At 60.4% G+C, this 14,242-nt stretch overlaps 1 protein-coding gene across 3 annotated transcripts in view; it reads right to left on the bottom strand.

Annotated features, from left to right (window-relative positions):
- PDE4C (phosphodiesterase 4C) overlaps positions 1-14,242 on the bottom strand; it is a 115,509-nt gene that overhangs the window by 69,706 nt on the left and 31,561 nt on the right. Inside the window, exon 1 of one of the 3 annotated variants that reach the window (XM_084614466.1) lies at positions 12,621-12,936. The exons of the other annotated variants lie outside the window; for them this stretch is intronic. Coding sequence (XP_084470592.1) covers positions 12,621-12,817 — 197 coding nt within the window. The 5' untranslated portion in view covers positions 12,818-12,936. Of the gene's footprint in view, positions 1-12,620; positions 12,937-14,242 lie in introns of those variants that run through there. 3 annotated transcript variants of the gene reach the window in all.

Raw genomic sequence — 14,242 nt, 5'->3', positions numbered from 1 at the left:
TTCCACGAGCACTGAATGCCCTCGGCTCGTTCCCAGGAGGTGGCTGCCGGCCTGGTCTCTGGGGAATGGCGGGGCCAGGACTGGCAGAGCAGAGCCAAGTCACTATGCCAGGTGCAGCAGTTAGCTGCCAGCTCTTCTAGTGCCGCTCGTGAGCACCCACCAGGCTAATGGAGACGATTGCTGGCTGCTTTGTGGGGCCCTTCTTTGGCTGCTGGCCATTCTGAGAAAGGCCTAGCTTCCTCCAGTGACTGGAGTGTGACCAAGCGGGACTGTTCTTAACGTTTTCTCTGAATAGTGTGGGGGTGCCTCAGTTTCCCCTAGGCAGTTCTTAAGTATCTAGGTGGTGGGGTAAGGGTGTATGATCACTGCAGAGCCCTAGAGGGCAGGTGTGTGCAGGGGTCTGGACACAGACAATGGCCGACACCCTGTTTCCTGGCAACTGATGGCCTGGGCCCTTCCCCCCTGCAAGGTGAGAGCTGAAGGGTTGGAGAACAAAGGAATCAGGTGACCACCTGGCCCGGGAAAGGAACAAAGCCCAGAGGAGGAGGGGCTGGAGGGGGTTTTCAGTTTGGGGCTGGCTGCGACATGGAGTGAAGGGCAGACGTGGTTGTCTGGCTCACTGCCCCCCAAAATGGACCCAGCTGAGGGGTCCCGTTCTCTGCACCTGCAAGCTCTGTTTTAGACCATGTTCCTGTCGTCTAATAAACCTTCTGTTTTACTGGCTGGCTGAGAGTCACGTCTGACTGCGAAGTTGGGGGGCAGGACCCTCTGGCTTCCCCAGGAGCCCCGCCTGAGCGGACTCGCTGGGGGAAGTGCACGGAGGGGCAGAGGATGCTGAATGCTCCGAGGTCAGACCCAGGAAGGTGGAAGCTGTGTGAGCTGTGTGTCCTGAAGACAGGCTGCTCACAGAAAGGCGACTGCCCCAGAGTCCTGACAGGCTTCATGGGGAGCAGTTCCAGAGCATCACCCAGGGACTCCGAGACAACTGGTGGCAGCGGTGGGATGTACTGCACCCCATGGATGGCGCTTCCTACAGTAAGTGACTGGGGAGCAGTAACACGAAGGGGGATTGTCGAGGACCAGGCCTGCTGAAGGCTCAGAGAGGAGCGGTTTCGGGGGGCGGTTAACCCCTGGGAGTGTGTGACCAGCGAGAAGGACTGTGCAGTAATGGGGTCCCCCTGGGGACTGCAGTGAGCAGTCTTAGGGGCGGAGGAGTCTGCAGCTCAACCCTGGCAAAGAGGTGGTGACCTCGAGAAGGGCTGGCACACTAGGGGTTCTCCCTGGAAACCGTGGGGAGCTGAGAACACACGGGCCTGTGAGTCCACAACAACTTCTTAAGGAGATGGCCTGTCACCATCTCCTTAAGAAGGACATTGTAACCCTGTGCAAACAGAGAGGGTTGAGCGTTGGAAAGTTCACCAAAGCAGAGTTAATCGTGCAGCTGGAGGAGGATGACCGCTCTAAGGAACAGATTCCTGACCCCAAATGGGGCTATAGCAGGATCTGGGAGCAGCTGGAGCGGGAGCCAGGCATCACCAAGACTCCTGTCCCCGACCAGACGAGGGTCTTCACGATCGGGTTCCCCATCGGGGGATCGGAGACGGACGGGATTGGAGCTGAGTCTGAGAGAGCAAGAGGACCGTGGGAGACAGCGAGAGCCCGAGAAAGAGCTGCAGAAGCAGCAGCAGCATGAACTGGCGGTGGGGGAGCGGAGAGGCCTAGGGAACCTCCCCGGGGTGAGTGGGGATAGACCCTGGGGGGCCAGTTCCGCAGGGAACCTCGAGACTAAATTGCTGCCCCTGGTTAAGGAGGGGGGGTGTGTGGATGCCACCTCACTGCCTTTGAGCAGGCTGGCGATTTGAACCAAGGGGACCCTGCGGAAAAGCCCCGGTGTCTAGCTCCCTTGCTGGGTCCCAAGGCCGTAGACTCCATCAGCCAGATGGTTGGGAATGTGGACAGGCTCCCACTCCTGACCCCAACCTATATGTCTGTGTGGAGTTTCCTGGGGCCAGGCCCCTCAGACCTCCAGTGGGAGCAGAAGGTGATGGTCAATGGGGAGACATTCTTGGGGTGGCCAAAGGGCATGGGCTGCATAAACCTTCCCACATGCGGCCTGTGAGTGCTATCAACCACCCCTGACCTAAGGGAGGGCGTGAAACTGGAAGGGCCTGGTGTAACTCCTACCAAGGAATGGGAGAGAGGCTGGGGCATCCATGGGAACGTTGGTGGCTTCGAACTTCCCCAGGTCACCGGCTAAAGTGACCCCGCTCAGTTCGATCTCGAAGGGGGGAGAGATGTGACGAAGTGGGACTGTTCTTAATGTTTCCTCTGAATAGTGTGGGGGTGCCTCAGTTTCCCCTAGGCAGTTCTTAAGTATCTAGGGGGTGGAGTAAGGGTGTATGATCATTGCAGAGCCCTAGCGGGCATGTGTGTGCAGGAGTCTGGACACAGAGAATGGCTGACACCCTGTTTCCTGGCAACTGATGGCCTGGGCCCTTCTCCCCTGCAAGGTGAGAGCTGAAGGGTTGGAGAACAAAGGAATCAGGTGACCACCTGGCCCGGGAAAGGAACAAAGCCCAGAGGAGGAGGGGGTTTTCAGTTTGGGGCTGGCTGGGACATGGAGTGAAGTGCAGACGTGGTTGTCTGGCTCACTGCCCCCCAAAATGGACCCAGCTGAGGGGTCCCGTTCTCTGCACCTGCAAGCTCTGTTTTAGACCATGTTCCTGTCGTCTAATAAACCTTCTGTTTTACTGGCTGGCTGAGAGTCACGTCTGACTGCGAAGTTGGGGGGCAGGACCCTCTGGCTTCCCCAGGACCCCGCCTGAGCGGACTCGCTGGGGGGAAGCGCACGGAGGGGCAGAGGATGCTGAATGCTCCGAGGTCAGACCCAGGAAGGTGGAAGCTGTGTGAGCTGTGTGTCCTGCAGACAGGCTGCTCCCAGAGAGGAGACTTCCCCAGAGTCCTGCCTGGCTTTGTAGGGAGCAGCTCCAGAACATGGCGCAGGGATGCCAGGACACAGAGGCAGAAACTGTTTATCTGCTGTGTCGTCCCCTATCATTTCCCTCCCTTAGGATAGGAGCCTCGGAGACCCTGGGTCAGATCCCAAACCGCTGAACCCTAGCCATGGAGCCACGGCCAGACACGTGCCCCCTCCCTTCCCCCCGGCAGCAGCATGCACTTACAGAGTGGGGCTGGGCAGCATGGGGGTGAGTCCCCTTTGACACAGAGGCCTCCTGGCCTCTTCCCCCTTTCTCCACAGCCTGGGGGCCCCAGCAGAGCGGGGTGGAGGAGGTCCAGCAAGTCTGGTTGCCCAGATGGAGCAGGGTCTTCGTGCGAGAGCTCCAGGTCACCTTCCAGGCCTCTCTGCGGTTTGGGCCACATTTCGTTTTCCAACCTTTTTTAAAAAATGGCTACAGCTCTGTGGCCTGGCTCCGCGCCCCCCTCCGGCCAGCTCGGCTCCCAGCATTAACACCCTGTCAAGGCTCCCACCCATGTCCTGCTTCCTCCTAATTACTGAACACACCAGCCCCGGGGGCTTCCCCAAGCCTGACAGCTCTTCCCCCCCAGAGCACCCTCTGGCCAGGCAGGTTCCGACCGGCATCAGGTGGCCTGCAGTCACACTGGGGTGTCTCCCTCGCCCACTGGATTGTGGGGAACCGAACGGAAGCAGCAGCTCTGCATGTGGCCCGTGAGTATCTGTGACGGCTGGGAGCAGGGCAAGCCAGCCTGCTCCACGCAGACCTCCTGGCGAGAAGCCTTTTCAGGGCGCCCTGCAGCCCCAGAGATGGACACCAAAGCCAAGGCACTGGACTGTGGACCAGACCGACCCCTCTGTGTCCATTTCACCAGGAAATGGCTCGTCCATCCCTGGGCTTCTCATGCTGCTCACCCTGCCCGACACGCAGAGGCTCCTGGGCCAGGGCAGCGTCTCCTTCTGTGCCCCTCCAGCATGGCGTGGGACCAGCCCCCATCAATCATTCAGTTACACAGGGCACGGGCTCTGCTGGCGAGAGCAGAGTGGTGGGGCGCAGCCAGGCCTCAGACTGCAGCTCCCCAGCCATGGGGTAGGGATGCTCTGGCGGGCTGAGGTCTGAGGAGCTGCACTGGCTGCAGGGCCCCGAGAAGCCCTCCCCCGGCCCTGGGAGGGAGAGGGGTCCATCGCCTTGTGGGCCAGAGGCTGGTTCCCATTCCACAGAGGCCCCTGTGCTCTCGGTGCCCCAGCCGGAACATGGAGTCGCTCTGGGTTAGTCTTCTTTCAGGCCTCCAACTCGCAGGGCAATGGTCTCACCCAGCAGTTGGGGGAGGGGCTGCAGTTCAGGACTCCTGGGTTCTATCACTGCTCAGCCACCCATGTCCTTTTGTGGGGTTAATCCTGCCGACGGGAGGGCTGCGGGCCCTCCACGATCCCTAGAGGAACAGTGCTGGGAGAGGATTCAGGCCAGAGCTGTCACAGTCCAAAGGGCAACCGCGGTTACCTCCTGGCTGGGTCACTGCTGCAGGGCTGGGGACAGCTGTGGAAGCAGGGGCAGCTGAAGACTTGGGCTCCCCCGAGGCCCCCCTTGGAAGCCAGGCTCGGCCGTCTGTCCCCCTGCTCAGGCACCGGCAGGAGGCTGCTGGTCAGCCCCTGAATCCCAAGGCAGAGCTTTGCCCCTCCTGCAGACAGACAAAACCGCTGCTGCAGTGCTTGAAAGCCGGCTGGTACCAAGGGTGCGGCTGGCAGTGCTGGGAATGGGAGCAGACGCCTTGCAGAGATCAGGCTCAAGACCCATTCCCCCGTGGCTCTCCGGGCCTGCACCAGGAGCTGCAGTTAGCAACCCTTTTATTTTCTAACCCACAGGTGACACAAGATCCCTTCCAGGCGTCAGCTCTGTTGTGCTGGGGGGGCAGCATAGATCATTCTTGGCAGACCATCCGGGAGCCAGCACTCAGCACGGTGCCCTGCCGGCCATTTCCCCAGGGCCCTGCGGGAGGCACCATTATGGCTTTTTCCACAAGTGGCTCCTACGCAGAGCTGGGGGCAAAGGTCTCGTTCCGCATCCTCCTCATGGGGCTGTAATCACCAACGCCCAGCGAGCCCACGTCAGAGCCTCACAAGTGGGAATTAAGAGGACTTGGCAGGGGAAAGGGGCTGGGATTGTGTCTTTTCATTTAAGGAGCAATTTCCATGCAGCTGCATCTGCACCAGACACTCCCTTGATTTAAACAAAACATGGGGGGGTGGGGGGATGACAGCCTTCCTAGGTTCTCTGCGTCCCCTGCTATTGAACAACAGCCCTTCCCAGGAAGTGTCTCTAATTTCACCATAATTTATCCCCTCCTAAGACAGGTGCTTAAGGATCATTTTCTTCCAGACTCAGGCAGAGAAACTCTTACTGCACAAAATTCATTTTCTGTTGATAAACAACTTGGCTGTCCCAGCGACTGGCTCAGGGACGTTCACCCCAGTGCTTCCTAGGATGCCCAGAGCGCATCGCTCCCTGGCCGCCGCATGGATGGGTGCTAGATTGTACCTGCCCTGGGCCACGGCTGAGCCCAGATTCCCGGCTTTCAACTGGAACGTGCTGACAATGCCGAGCACCGGCGGCATTTGCATCAGATGGTGCAGAGACCGGTTGAGAGACTGTGAAGCCAGGCAGCGTCCCACTCCAGCAGGGGATTCCGTGGGCGTTTCTATAAAGTCTTTGATTACCCATCATGGAGCAGGGGATTAGTGCAAACTTCACCCATCTAAACGGATCTACCGGAGCCACATCCATTGCACAGAGCTCCCTGCCCTGCACACACGCACGCACGCACGCCCTGGACTTCTGTCCGCCTTCTCTACGGCAGAGACAGGAAAGCAGGGGCTGGTGCCGCAGAGCCTGGCTGGCGCCGCAGAGCCTGGCTGGCTGAGGGCGAAGGCCTGGGAACAGACGCTGCTCGTGCAGGTTCCCCTCGGTTTGGGTCTGTGCGTTTTCACAAGGAAATGGGATGCTGATTAAACAGCGCGCAGAAGAGAGTGTCGGAATAGCTCCCGGGAGCTGTGAAATCAGTGCCTGCCCTTGTTTTAATCAACTTAATGAGTAAATAAACCAATGGCATTAAACAAGTGAGAGCCTTGGAACCACTGGTGTGCTCACTCCCTCCCATGGGATGCCTGTCCACACCCCGGCTCCCCCACCCCACTCCTCAGTTAGAATAATGGCTCCACAGAAGGGGCCTCCAGGCTGCACCCCTCTACCACACAGGCCAGAGAATCCCCCAACGATCTGTCGCCAGCCCGAACTTCTGTCTAAGCAAGCGTGCGGCTTTCGGGAAGAGACACCCCATCCCGGGTAGTTCTCTGGGGCAGGGACGCTCCCTTTAGCTTCTGCAATGCCCCTGCAGGAGCAGCACGCACGGCACCAGGCCACGGCGCAGGGAGCGGCCAGCCCCCCCAGTACGCCCCCCCCAGCACCTCAGTGCCACAGCGGAGGAATTGGAGGCGGATACAAGAAGAGCGACCAGCCTGACCGAGGGCTCTCAGGGCTGGGGCAGACAGGGATAGTTAGAAGGGGCTACGCCAAGGCGAAGGAAGGGCGACCCGGACAGTTTAGAAATAGGGGAAGGGCTTGAACTGCCAGGAAGGACTGAGGGGGCAGTTGGGTAACAGGATCAGATTGAGAAGGGAAGAATCAAGTAGAACATGAGGAAAGCCTCCCAAGAGACGCAGGGCGCTGGGAATGATCCCTCACCCCAGGAAGGGGTGGGAGCCCCGGGGCTTGGGACGCTGAGCGCTCCCGCGAACACACACACGGTGGGTGGTTGGCACCTCCAGGAAACAGACGGAGTGGTCTAAGCGGCTTTGCCCGCCTCTAGTGTCCATGATTTCACGGCCGGCCAGCGGAGGCCTCGGCCAGTGGGAGGGGAGCTGTTTGAGCCAGCGGCACTGCATTAACCGCCCACCACGGCAGGAACTTGGAAGCTCCACCTGGCACGGAGCCACAGGCTTTGGTCTTGCTGCCGTGTCCAGGAAAGAGGCGCTCGCACCTGCTCTCTGCACCAGAGACTCTGGCTTGTTGCTCATTGAGCAGCATGGAAAGGAAACCTGTATCCAGTAACCTGGTGTGGAAGGGAAATTGCCCTTGGGGGGCATCCCATGGGAAGGAAGGTTCGTCATCCTGGGATACTGGAACACATTCCCCCCCGCTGAGGGAAGTGGAGGCTGGGGGGAAGGGGAGGGAGGGGGTCACAGTCTGTGTGTGTGTGTGTGTGGTGGGGGATCACAGTCATATTTATAGCAAACCACCTCCCTGCAGCCGGTCCAGTGTCCTACTCAGTGCCTGCAATCACCGGCTGTCGGTATCGCTCGTGCACGGACTACTGGGTCCTGTCCACTCTACAGTCTGCCCCCGCGCTGGCAGGTCTCGGGCTGTGATTCACACCCACCATCTGCGCACGCCAATATGCCCAGGCTATGAACAGCTGCAAAACACTGCCTGGTGCACCAGGGGCTGGGGGAATGGAACTCCCCGATTCACGGCCCAGTTTGGAAGTCCCTCTCCCTGGCCTGCATCCACCCATATCTATGCAGGGCAGGGGACTCTCTGCCAGCAGACCCCCACACTGGCGCATGCCAGAGCCCCCAGCCATCTACATGGCACCCCTAAGCCCTTGGACTGTGCTTTGCACGTCTGGGGGAGGGGAAGCCCCCATCCAGCCCTTCAGCGAACCCCTGGAGATGATAATACGTTGCTGGGGGTGCCCCGATAGTGCAGCTCCTGGGCTGGGGGCACATTAGCAGGAGGGCAGCCCTCACTGAGAGCCCGAGTGCTAACCGGGGCTGCACCGGGAGACTGGGCAGGTCCCTCCCCACGTAGCTGAGCCTGGGGCTGTGCAGGACCTTTGGGGAGGAGGCTGCACTGTGCCCACCCGTATGGGAGCCCTGCTGCGGCGCCAGCCTGCCCTTTGGACAAGGTGCGAGGGGGTGGGAGCCCTGGCTCAGTCAGTGCAAAGCGGAGCTGTGGGATCCAGGGTCCCCTTCTTAGGTTCTGTCAGGCACTCACCGCTCAGCCCCCAAAGCCATGGGAGATTGCTGCTACCCCGTAGGCTCCCTATATTCCCGGGCACATGGAGCTGGACTGGGCGGGGATGCTGCGGAGACACATGGGGCAGAGCTAAGGTTGCAGGTGCAGTCTGAGCACCTGCCCGGACCACCTCAAGGCTCTTCACTTCCCTTGTTTATGGAACAGAAGAGAACACGAAAGAAGAACTCTCCCCTCCCCCTTTCCATGCAACACACAGAAGCTATTTAAATACAGCGAACTTTGCGTTTACACACCAGTGAGTCAGGGAGCTGGAAAAGAAACGCGGCCCCGTTAACTTCTGAGCAATTTTAACTCAAGGCCGTTTCTACATGAGCCAAACCTCTTCCCCTCGCAGCTGAGTCACTGAGCTGTGTCTGTCAGAGGAGTTACCTGTGTCTGAGTCATAGCCAGCCAAATATGGGAAATTAGCTCCGAGGAAAACCCATATTCTTGTAATGACTAAAAAGATGCCACGCTCTCAAACAGGGTCCCCAAAGGACTCTCCCCCTGTCACCAGCCCCTGGCGATTTAGCAGGTTTTGCTCTGGAAGGAAGAATCCCTCTGGGATAGCCCCAGACAGGAAGTTTAGCTGTTGCAAATCTATACTGGAATTGGAAAAGGTCCAGAAAAGGACAACAAAAATGACGAGGGGATGGATCAGGTTCCATAGAAGGAGAGATTAATAAGAGAAGAACTCTTCAGCTTGGAAGAGGCGACAAATGGGGGATGTGCTAAGGGTCTATAAAATGATGACTGGTGAGGAGGAAGTAAATAAGGATGCATAGGCACCAACTCCATGGGTGCTACGGGGCTGGAGCACCCATGGGGGAAAAATGGTGGATGCTCAGCATCCACCAGCAGCCCCCTGGCAGAACCTCCCCCCAGTGCCTCCTGCCTGCCACGGGACCCCACGGATCATCGCCTCCCTCCTCCCTCCCCCCTCCCAGCGCCTACTGCCCCCACCAATCAGCTGTTTCCCATCGTCAGGAGGTGCTGGGTGGGGAAGGAGCGAGGGCTCACCCTGCTTGGGGGAGGGGCGGATCTGGGGGGGAAAAGGCAGGGCAGGAAGCAGCAGAGCAGGAGTGGGGCCTTGGGGGAAGAGGTGGAGTGGGGGTGGGGCCTGGGCGGAGCAGGGGGGAGCACCCCTGGCAGATTAGAAACTCGGTGCCTATGTAAGGAAGAGCTATTTACTCCTCGTAGCACAAGAACCAGGGGTCACCCAATGAAATGACTAGGCAGCAGGTTTAAAACACACACAGGGAAGTATGTCTTCACACAACGTGCAGTCACCCTGTGGAACTCTTTGCCAGAGGACGGTGTGAAGGCCAAGACTATACCAGGGTTCAAAAAAGAACTAGATAAGTTCATGGAGGCTAGGTCCGTCAATGGCTATTAGCCAGGATGTGCAGGGATGGTGTCCCTAGCCTCTGTTTGACAGAAGCTGGGGATGGATCACTGGATGATTCCCTGTTCTGTTCATTCCCTCAGGGGCACCTGGCACAGGCCACTGTCGGCAGACAGGACACTGGGCTAAATCGACCTTTGCTCTGACCCAGCGTGGCCTCCCCATGCCACTAGCAGAGCCCAGGGAGACAGAGGAGCACTGGTCGCCATCACCCCACATGGGAAATGACATTTCAGTTTAAAAAAATTGAGGCTGAATCCAAGTTTGAACATGAACCCCCAGAGCACCAGCAGGCCTCTGGGAACCAAGGCGCGGGAACCCGCTGTGATCTCAAGGCAGCACATGCTGAGCAGCCGCAGCGAACGATCAAAGGCTGACAGGTGACATTTTTCACAGACTTGTTATTTGAAATTCAGCGGAGAACAATCTGAGCAGCTGGGTGCAGTTACTGTGTGTCTGGGGTCTGAGCTGGGACCAGGTGCGATTGGACCCGCAGTGTCTTCATCCCGCTCCTTCCTGACTGTCCAAGCAGCACTTGGAGAATCTAACCTCCAGGGCAACTGTCAAGAGGGCAAACACAAATCCCACTTATTTTTCAGTGGCCACTTTAGAGTCACCATTCCTGCCATGACACCTGCTCCACTCCCATGTGCGTGCGACTGGCCAGAAGTGCAGGCCAAGTGAATCCCTGTCAAAAGGCAAAGGAACGTTGGTGGCAGATAGTGCGCAGAGGTTGCCAGCAGGCCAGGAAAGATCAGCTGGGCTTGCAGAGATCAATAAAACCAGAAACCCCTGGCCCAGAAAGGAAAGTGAGAGGATCATGCGCCTCACTCCCACCCTGCCAACACACAGCCAGCTCAGGCTAGATCCTGCTTGATCCAGTTACATTGTAAAGTCCCAAGTGACAGAGCTGCCCTGGCTTTGGAAACCATCCCACAGCCTGGAGCCCTTTCGGGCTAGTCACTTCCACCCCATTTCACCTCACGGCCTGTGCATCTACACTGCAATGTGAGCCCATGCTCAGACTCCGGCTTGAGCCCCAGCCTCTCTTCCATCCACACACCAGGCTGTCTGATGTGGGCTAGGAAGCCCTCAGGACCTGGCAGAGGGGGTGGGTCCAAGCCAGAGTCCCATGGGGACTTGGGTCCAAACTTCATCATTTTGCAGGGTGGATGCAGCTCAGGCCAGGTCCCCAGACTCGTGCCCTGAGTCCACCAACACTATCTCACAATCCCCCGGGCCAATGTTCCTTGGCCTGTCTATCCCAAGACTGGCCAATCATTCCCAGGAAATGGAAGCCAACCTCTGGTTCGAGTGCAGTTGGAAAACAAAACTCCCAGCACCAGGCCAGGCCTGTGCTAAATCCCAGCTCATGCTTCGCTGTGGCCACTGCTTTCCGCCCCCCTCCCCCCCCCCATCCGTGGAGAACCACCCCCCTCTGCGCTGGCCAGAACCAAGCAGGGATTGCCCAGGATGGCTGGGTCAGACGGCAGGACTGTGGCTGTTCCAGAAAAAGCCCTGCTCAGTCAGCTCTATCCTGGTGCTGCTTGTCCTTCCAGCTCTGCCGAGCAGGGCTGTGCTTCTCCAGCCATCTGCTGGGCTCGGCACCCAGTGGAGCACAGGACAAGGACCTCTGCTCACCCTGGGCTGCTTCCTCTAGGACTGTCGCTCCTTTGTAAACACGGAGCCCCCCTGCAGAGCAGGGGCAAGGCCATCACACCCCTGGCCTGAGGGAGAAAGGTTCCTGTGCACCGAGGTGTCAGGCTCAGCTCTCAGACCAGGAAATGCCCCAGCTTCCAGTCTGCATGTCTGCGGCCAATTTAATCCCCACGCTGAAGCCCTGCCACTTTTCTGGAGCAATGTGTGGGTGAAATCCAGCCCCCTGAAGCTGCTTCTCAGAAAAGAGGGTATAAATACGGCAAGTGCCTAGCTAGCAATGCCAAGCGTATGCATGCTGGGTGATGCCTGGCTGCGCGGCCAACAGAGCAAAACTCTCATTGACCGCAGTGTGGCCAGGACCTCACCCACGCAGCCCACCGACCTGCCGAACAGACACAGACTCGGCCCAGGACCAGCATGGCAGCTAAGGAAGAGACAACTTTAGCCAAGCCTCCAGCAGCCTGAAACCAGCCTCTCTGGAAGAGGATTTCCTGGCAGATGCCCGTGCAATGTGCAGATGGAGGGCGTGGGGGGGGAAGGTTGCTAACAGACAAAAATAATGACACCCTTTGCTCCTTCCTAGGAGACTGATCAGCCTGATTAGCTGATTTACCACAAGACTCCGTGTTTGTGTTGCTGGATACACAGATTGTAAAACAGAACAAACAAACCCAAACCAGCGGCTGCTGTTTACAGGGCCGGCTCCAGCGCCAGCTTTCCAAGCAGGAACTTGGGGGCAATTAGGATTTTACCAGCCTTGCAGCCCCAGAGTTGAAGGGTTTGATTCCAGCCCAGCTGAGCCACCATCAATCTTCCTCACGCAGCAGAAACAAACGAAATATTCTAACGCGGCCGCCGAGGAATTAATTTCTACAGGGGCCCTCGTTTGTTCAGTCTGACACAGGTTCCCTCCGAGCTCGCTCCGTCCTTACTCACCCCAGTGGGAACGGGGAGACAATTCCTAATGACCAGCCGCAGACCCGGACCTCGCAGCTGGCTCTGGACTTTCACGGGCAGTTCCCGGCTGCGGGGTGACACATTGTCCCGGGGCCGCCCGCAGCGGGGGAAAGAAAAGAGCGGCTGGCTCTGGTTTTTCTTGGGGCTTGATTTCCGCCCAGGGCTTTGGGTCTCTGATCTGGGCAGGGGCTCTCCGGGGCTGGCCCTCCCAGGCCCCGGGTACCATTCCTTCCACCCCCACTTATTCAGATCTTTGTCCGGGTGTAGCCCCGCTCCGAGCCCCTCGCGCGGGCTCGATGGGGCTTGGCTCACCCCCAGCTGCCCCGTAACGCCCAGCAGCCAGCGAGAGCCGAGACCCCAGCCCGGCTCGGGCATTACACGCGCCTCAGACCGGGCCGGCTGCGCCCTGCCCCTCAGCCCTTGGGCTCGGTACCAGCGCTGGGAAGGGAGAGGGAAGGCGGCCGAACCCGGCGAGGCGGACTCCGGGACACAGAGACGCTTAACCCCTCGGTAACCGGGGCTCCTGACCCCCCAGCCCGGGGCGCGGCTCTTACCGGCGCTGCAGGGAGCAGGGCCAGGACATCCTGGGCTGCCGGAGGCCGGGCCGGGGCGCGCCGTCCGGGGCGCGGCGCTGCAGGTACCGCTCGGTGTCGGAGTGGAAGCGCCGCTGGACGCGGATGTGGGTGCGGGGCTGGCGCCAAAGGTGCTTGGGGGGCTTGGCGGTGCCGGCCCCCTCCCGGCTCAGCTCCATGGCTGCGGGCCCGGGGCGCTGTTCGCCCCTCGGGTGCTGAAGCGGCTCCGAGCGCGCCGGGAGCCGCCCACGGAACCGGCAAGTTCCTGGCGGCTGCGGGAGGACGCGCGGCCCCGGCCGGAAACTTTCCCGGCTGCGCCCCGCCGGCCGCCCCGGCCCCGGCCCCTTCGCCTGGCTCCCCGCCGCCGGGCTCCGCAGCGGCTGCAGCGCGCTCTGAGAGGCCGGTTATATAGCGGAGCTCGGCGCAGGTGCGCTGGGGGGAAGCGCTAACCCCGCCCCGTCCACAGCCGGGCGCGGCCATCCCCGGGGCCTCGGGCCGGCAGCGCCTTGGCGGGCCGGACTGGAAGCTCCGTGGGGCAGGAGCCGCTGGTCCTGCCTCCACCCACCAGCGCCGGGCGGCCGGGTCACGGGCTGCTGCTTTCCCATGGGCCATGGCCCGGGGGCCCCTCTGGCCACCCTGGAGGGGCCTGTGGGGAAGGGGTGGGGGCTGCTCCCGGGTCAGGCTGGGCCCCCACCATCGCTGCCAGGCACCGCCCGCCATCAAGGGACAGTGACACTTTTCAGTGGGCCAAACCCCCTCCCCCCCCAACCAGGACCCCTCTGCCAGAGACCCCCGCACCGGGCCTGGTAGCCGGGGCACTGCCAGGAGCTGGACAGACACTGCTGGTCGGTGCTCTAGCAGGGATGGGGGAGTGGGGGAGATGCGGGGCCAGCAGGGATGGGGGGAAGGAGAGATGTGGGGCCCTCTGGCTGGTATGGGGGAGGGGAGATGCAGGGCCCAGAGGGCTGGGGTACGGGCAGCAGCCCAGTTGCTCTCACACCCACTGCATTGGGGGGCTGGCGGGTCAGAGTGCACTGGGGTCTGTAACTTCCATGGCGAGAGGTCAGGGCGGGGCAGAGGGGCCTCGGGAGTAGATCATGCTGCTGTACCCCCTGCCCCGTTGGGCCCCCTGGGCAGGGCCAGGCTGCCCTGCTCCTGCTCCATCAGCCATGCTGGGCCTGGCCTCAATTCAGGAGACCCTCGGCCCCCGCGAAGGGTTGGGACATGCCCTGGAGAGCGAGGCTCAGGCAACGCCAGCCCTTAGCTGTCCCTCGGCCAGCGCCCGGGCCCTGCCGCCCCGGCCTCCACAACACCCACCAACCCTGCAAGTGTCCCGCAGACTGGCAGATGCCAGGTCCGGTAATGTGAAACTTCTGTGAAGTCTGGGTCTGAAGACGAGCAGGTGCAAACCTTTCCCCATCGGGGCCCATGTCACAGCATCCCCAGACAATGCTCTGGAACTGCTCCCTGCGAAGCCAGGCAGGACTCTGGGGAAGTCTCCTCTCTGGGAGCAGCCTGTCTGCAGGACACACAGCTCACCCGGCTTCCACCTTCCTGGGTCTGACCTCGGAGAATTCAGCCTCCTCTGCCCCTCCGTGCGCTTC

The sequence above is a fragment of the Lepidochelys olivacea genome (assembly GCF_965140295.1).
Source record: "Lepidochelys olivacea isolate rLepOli2 genome assembly, chromosome: 25".
Classification (NCBI taxonomy): domain Eukaryota; kingdom Metazoa; phylum Chordata; order Testudines; family Cheloniidae; genus Lepidochelys; species Lepidochelys olivacea.
The sequence above is the reverse complement of the archived record's forward strand: the minus strand, read 5'-3'. Positions and strand labels throughout refer to the sequence as shown.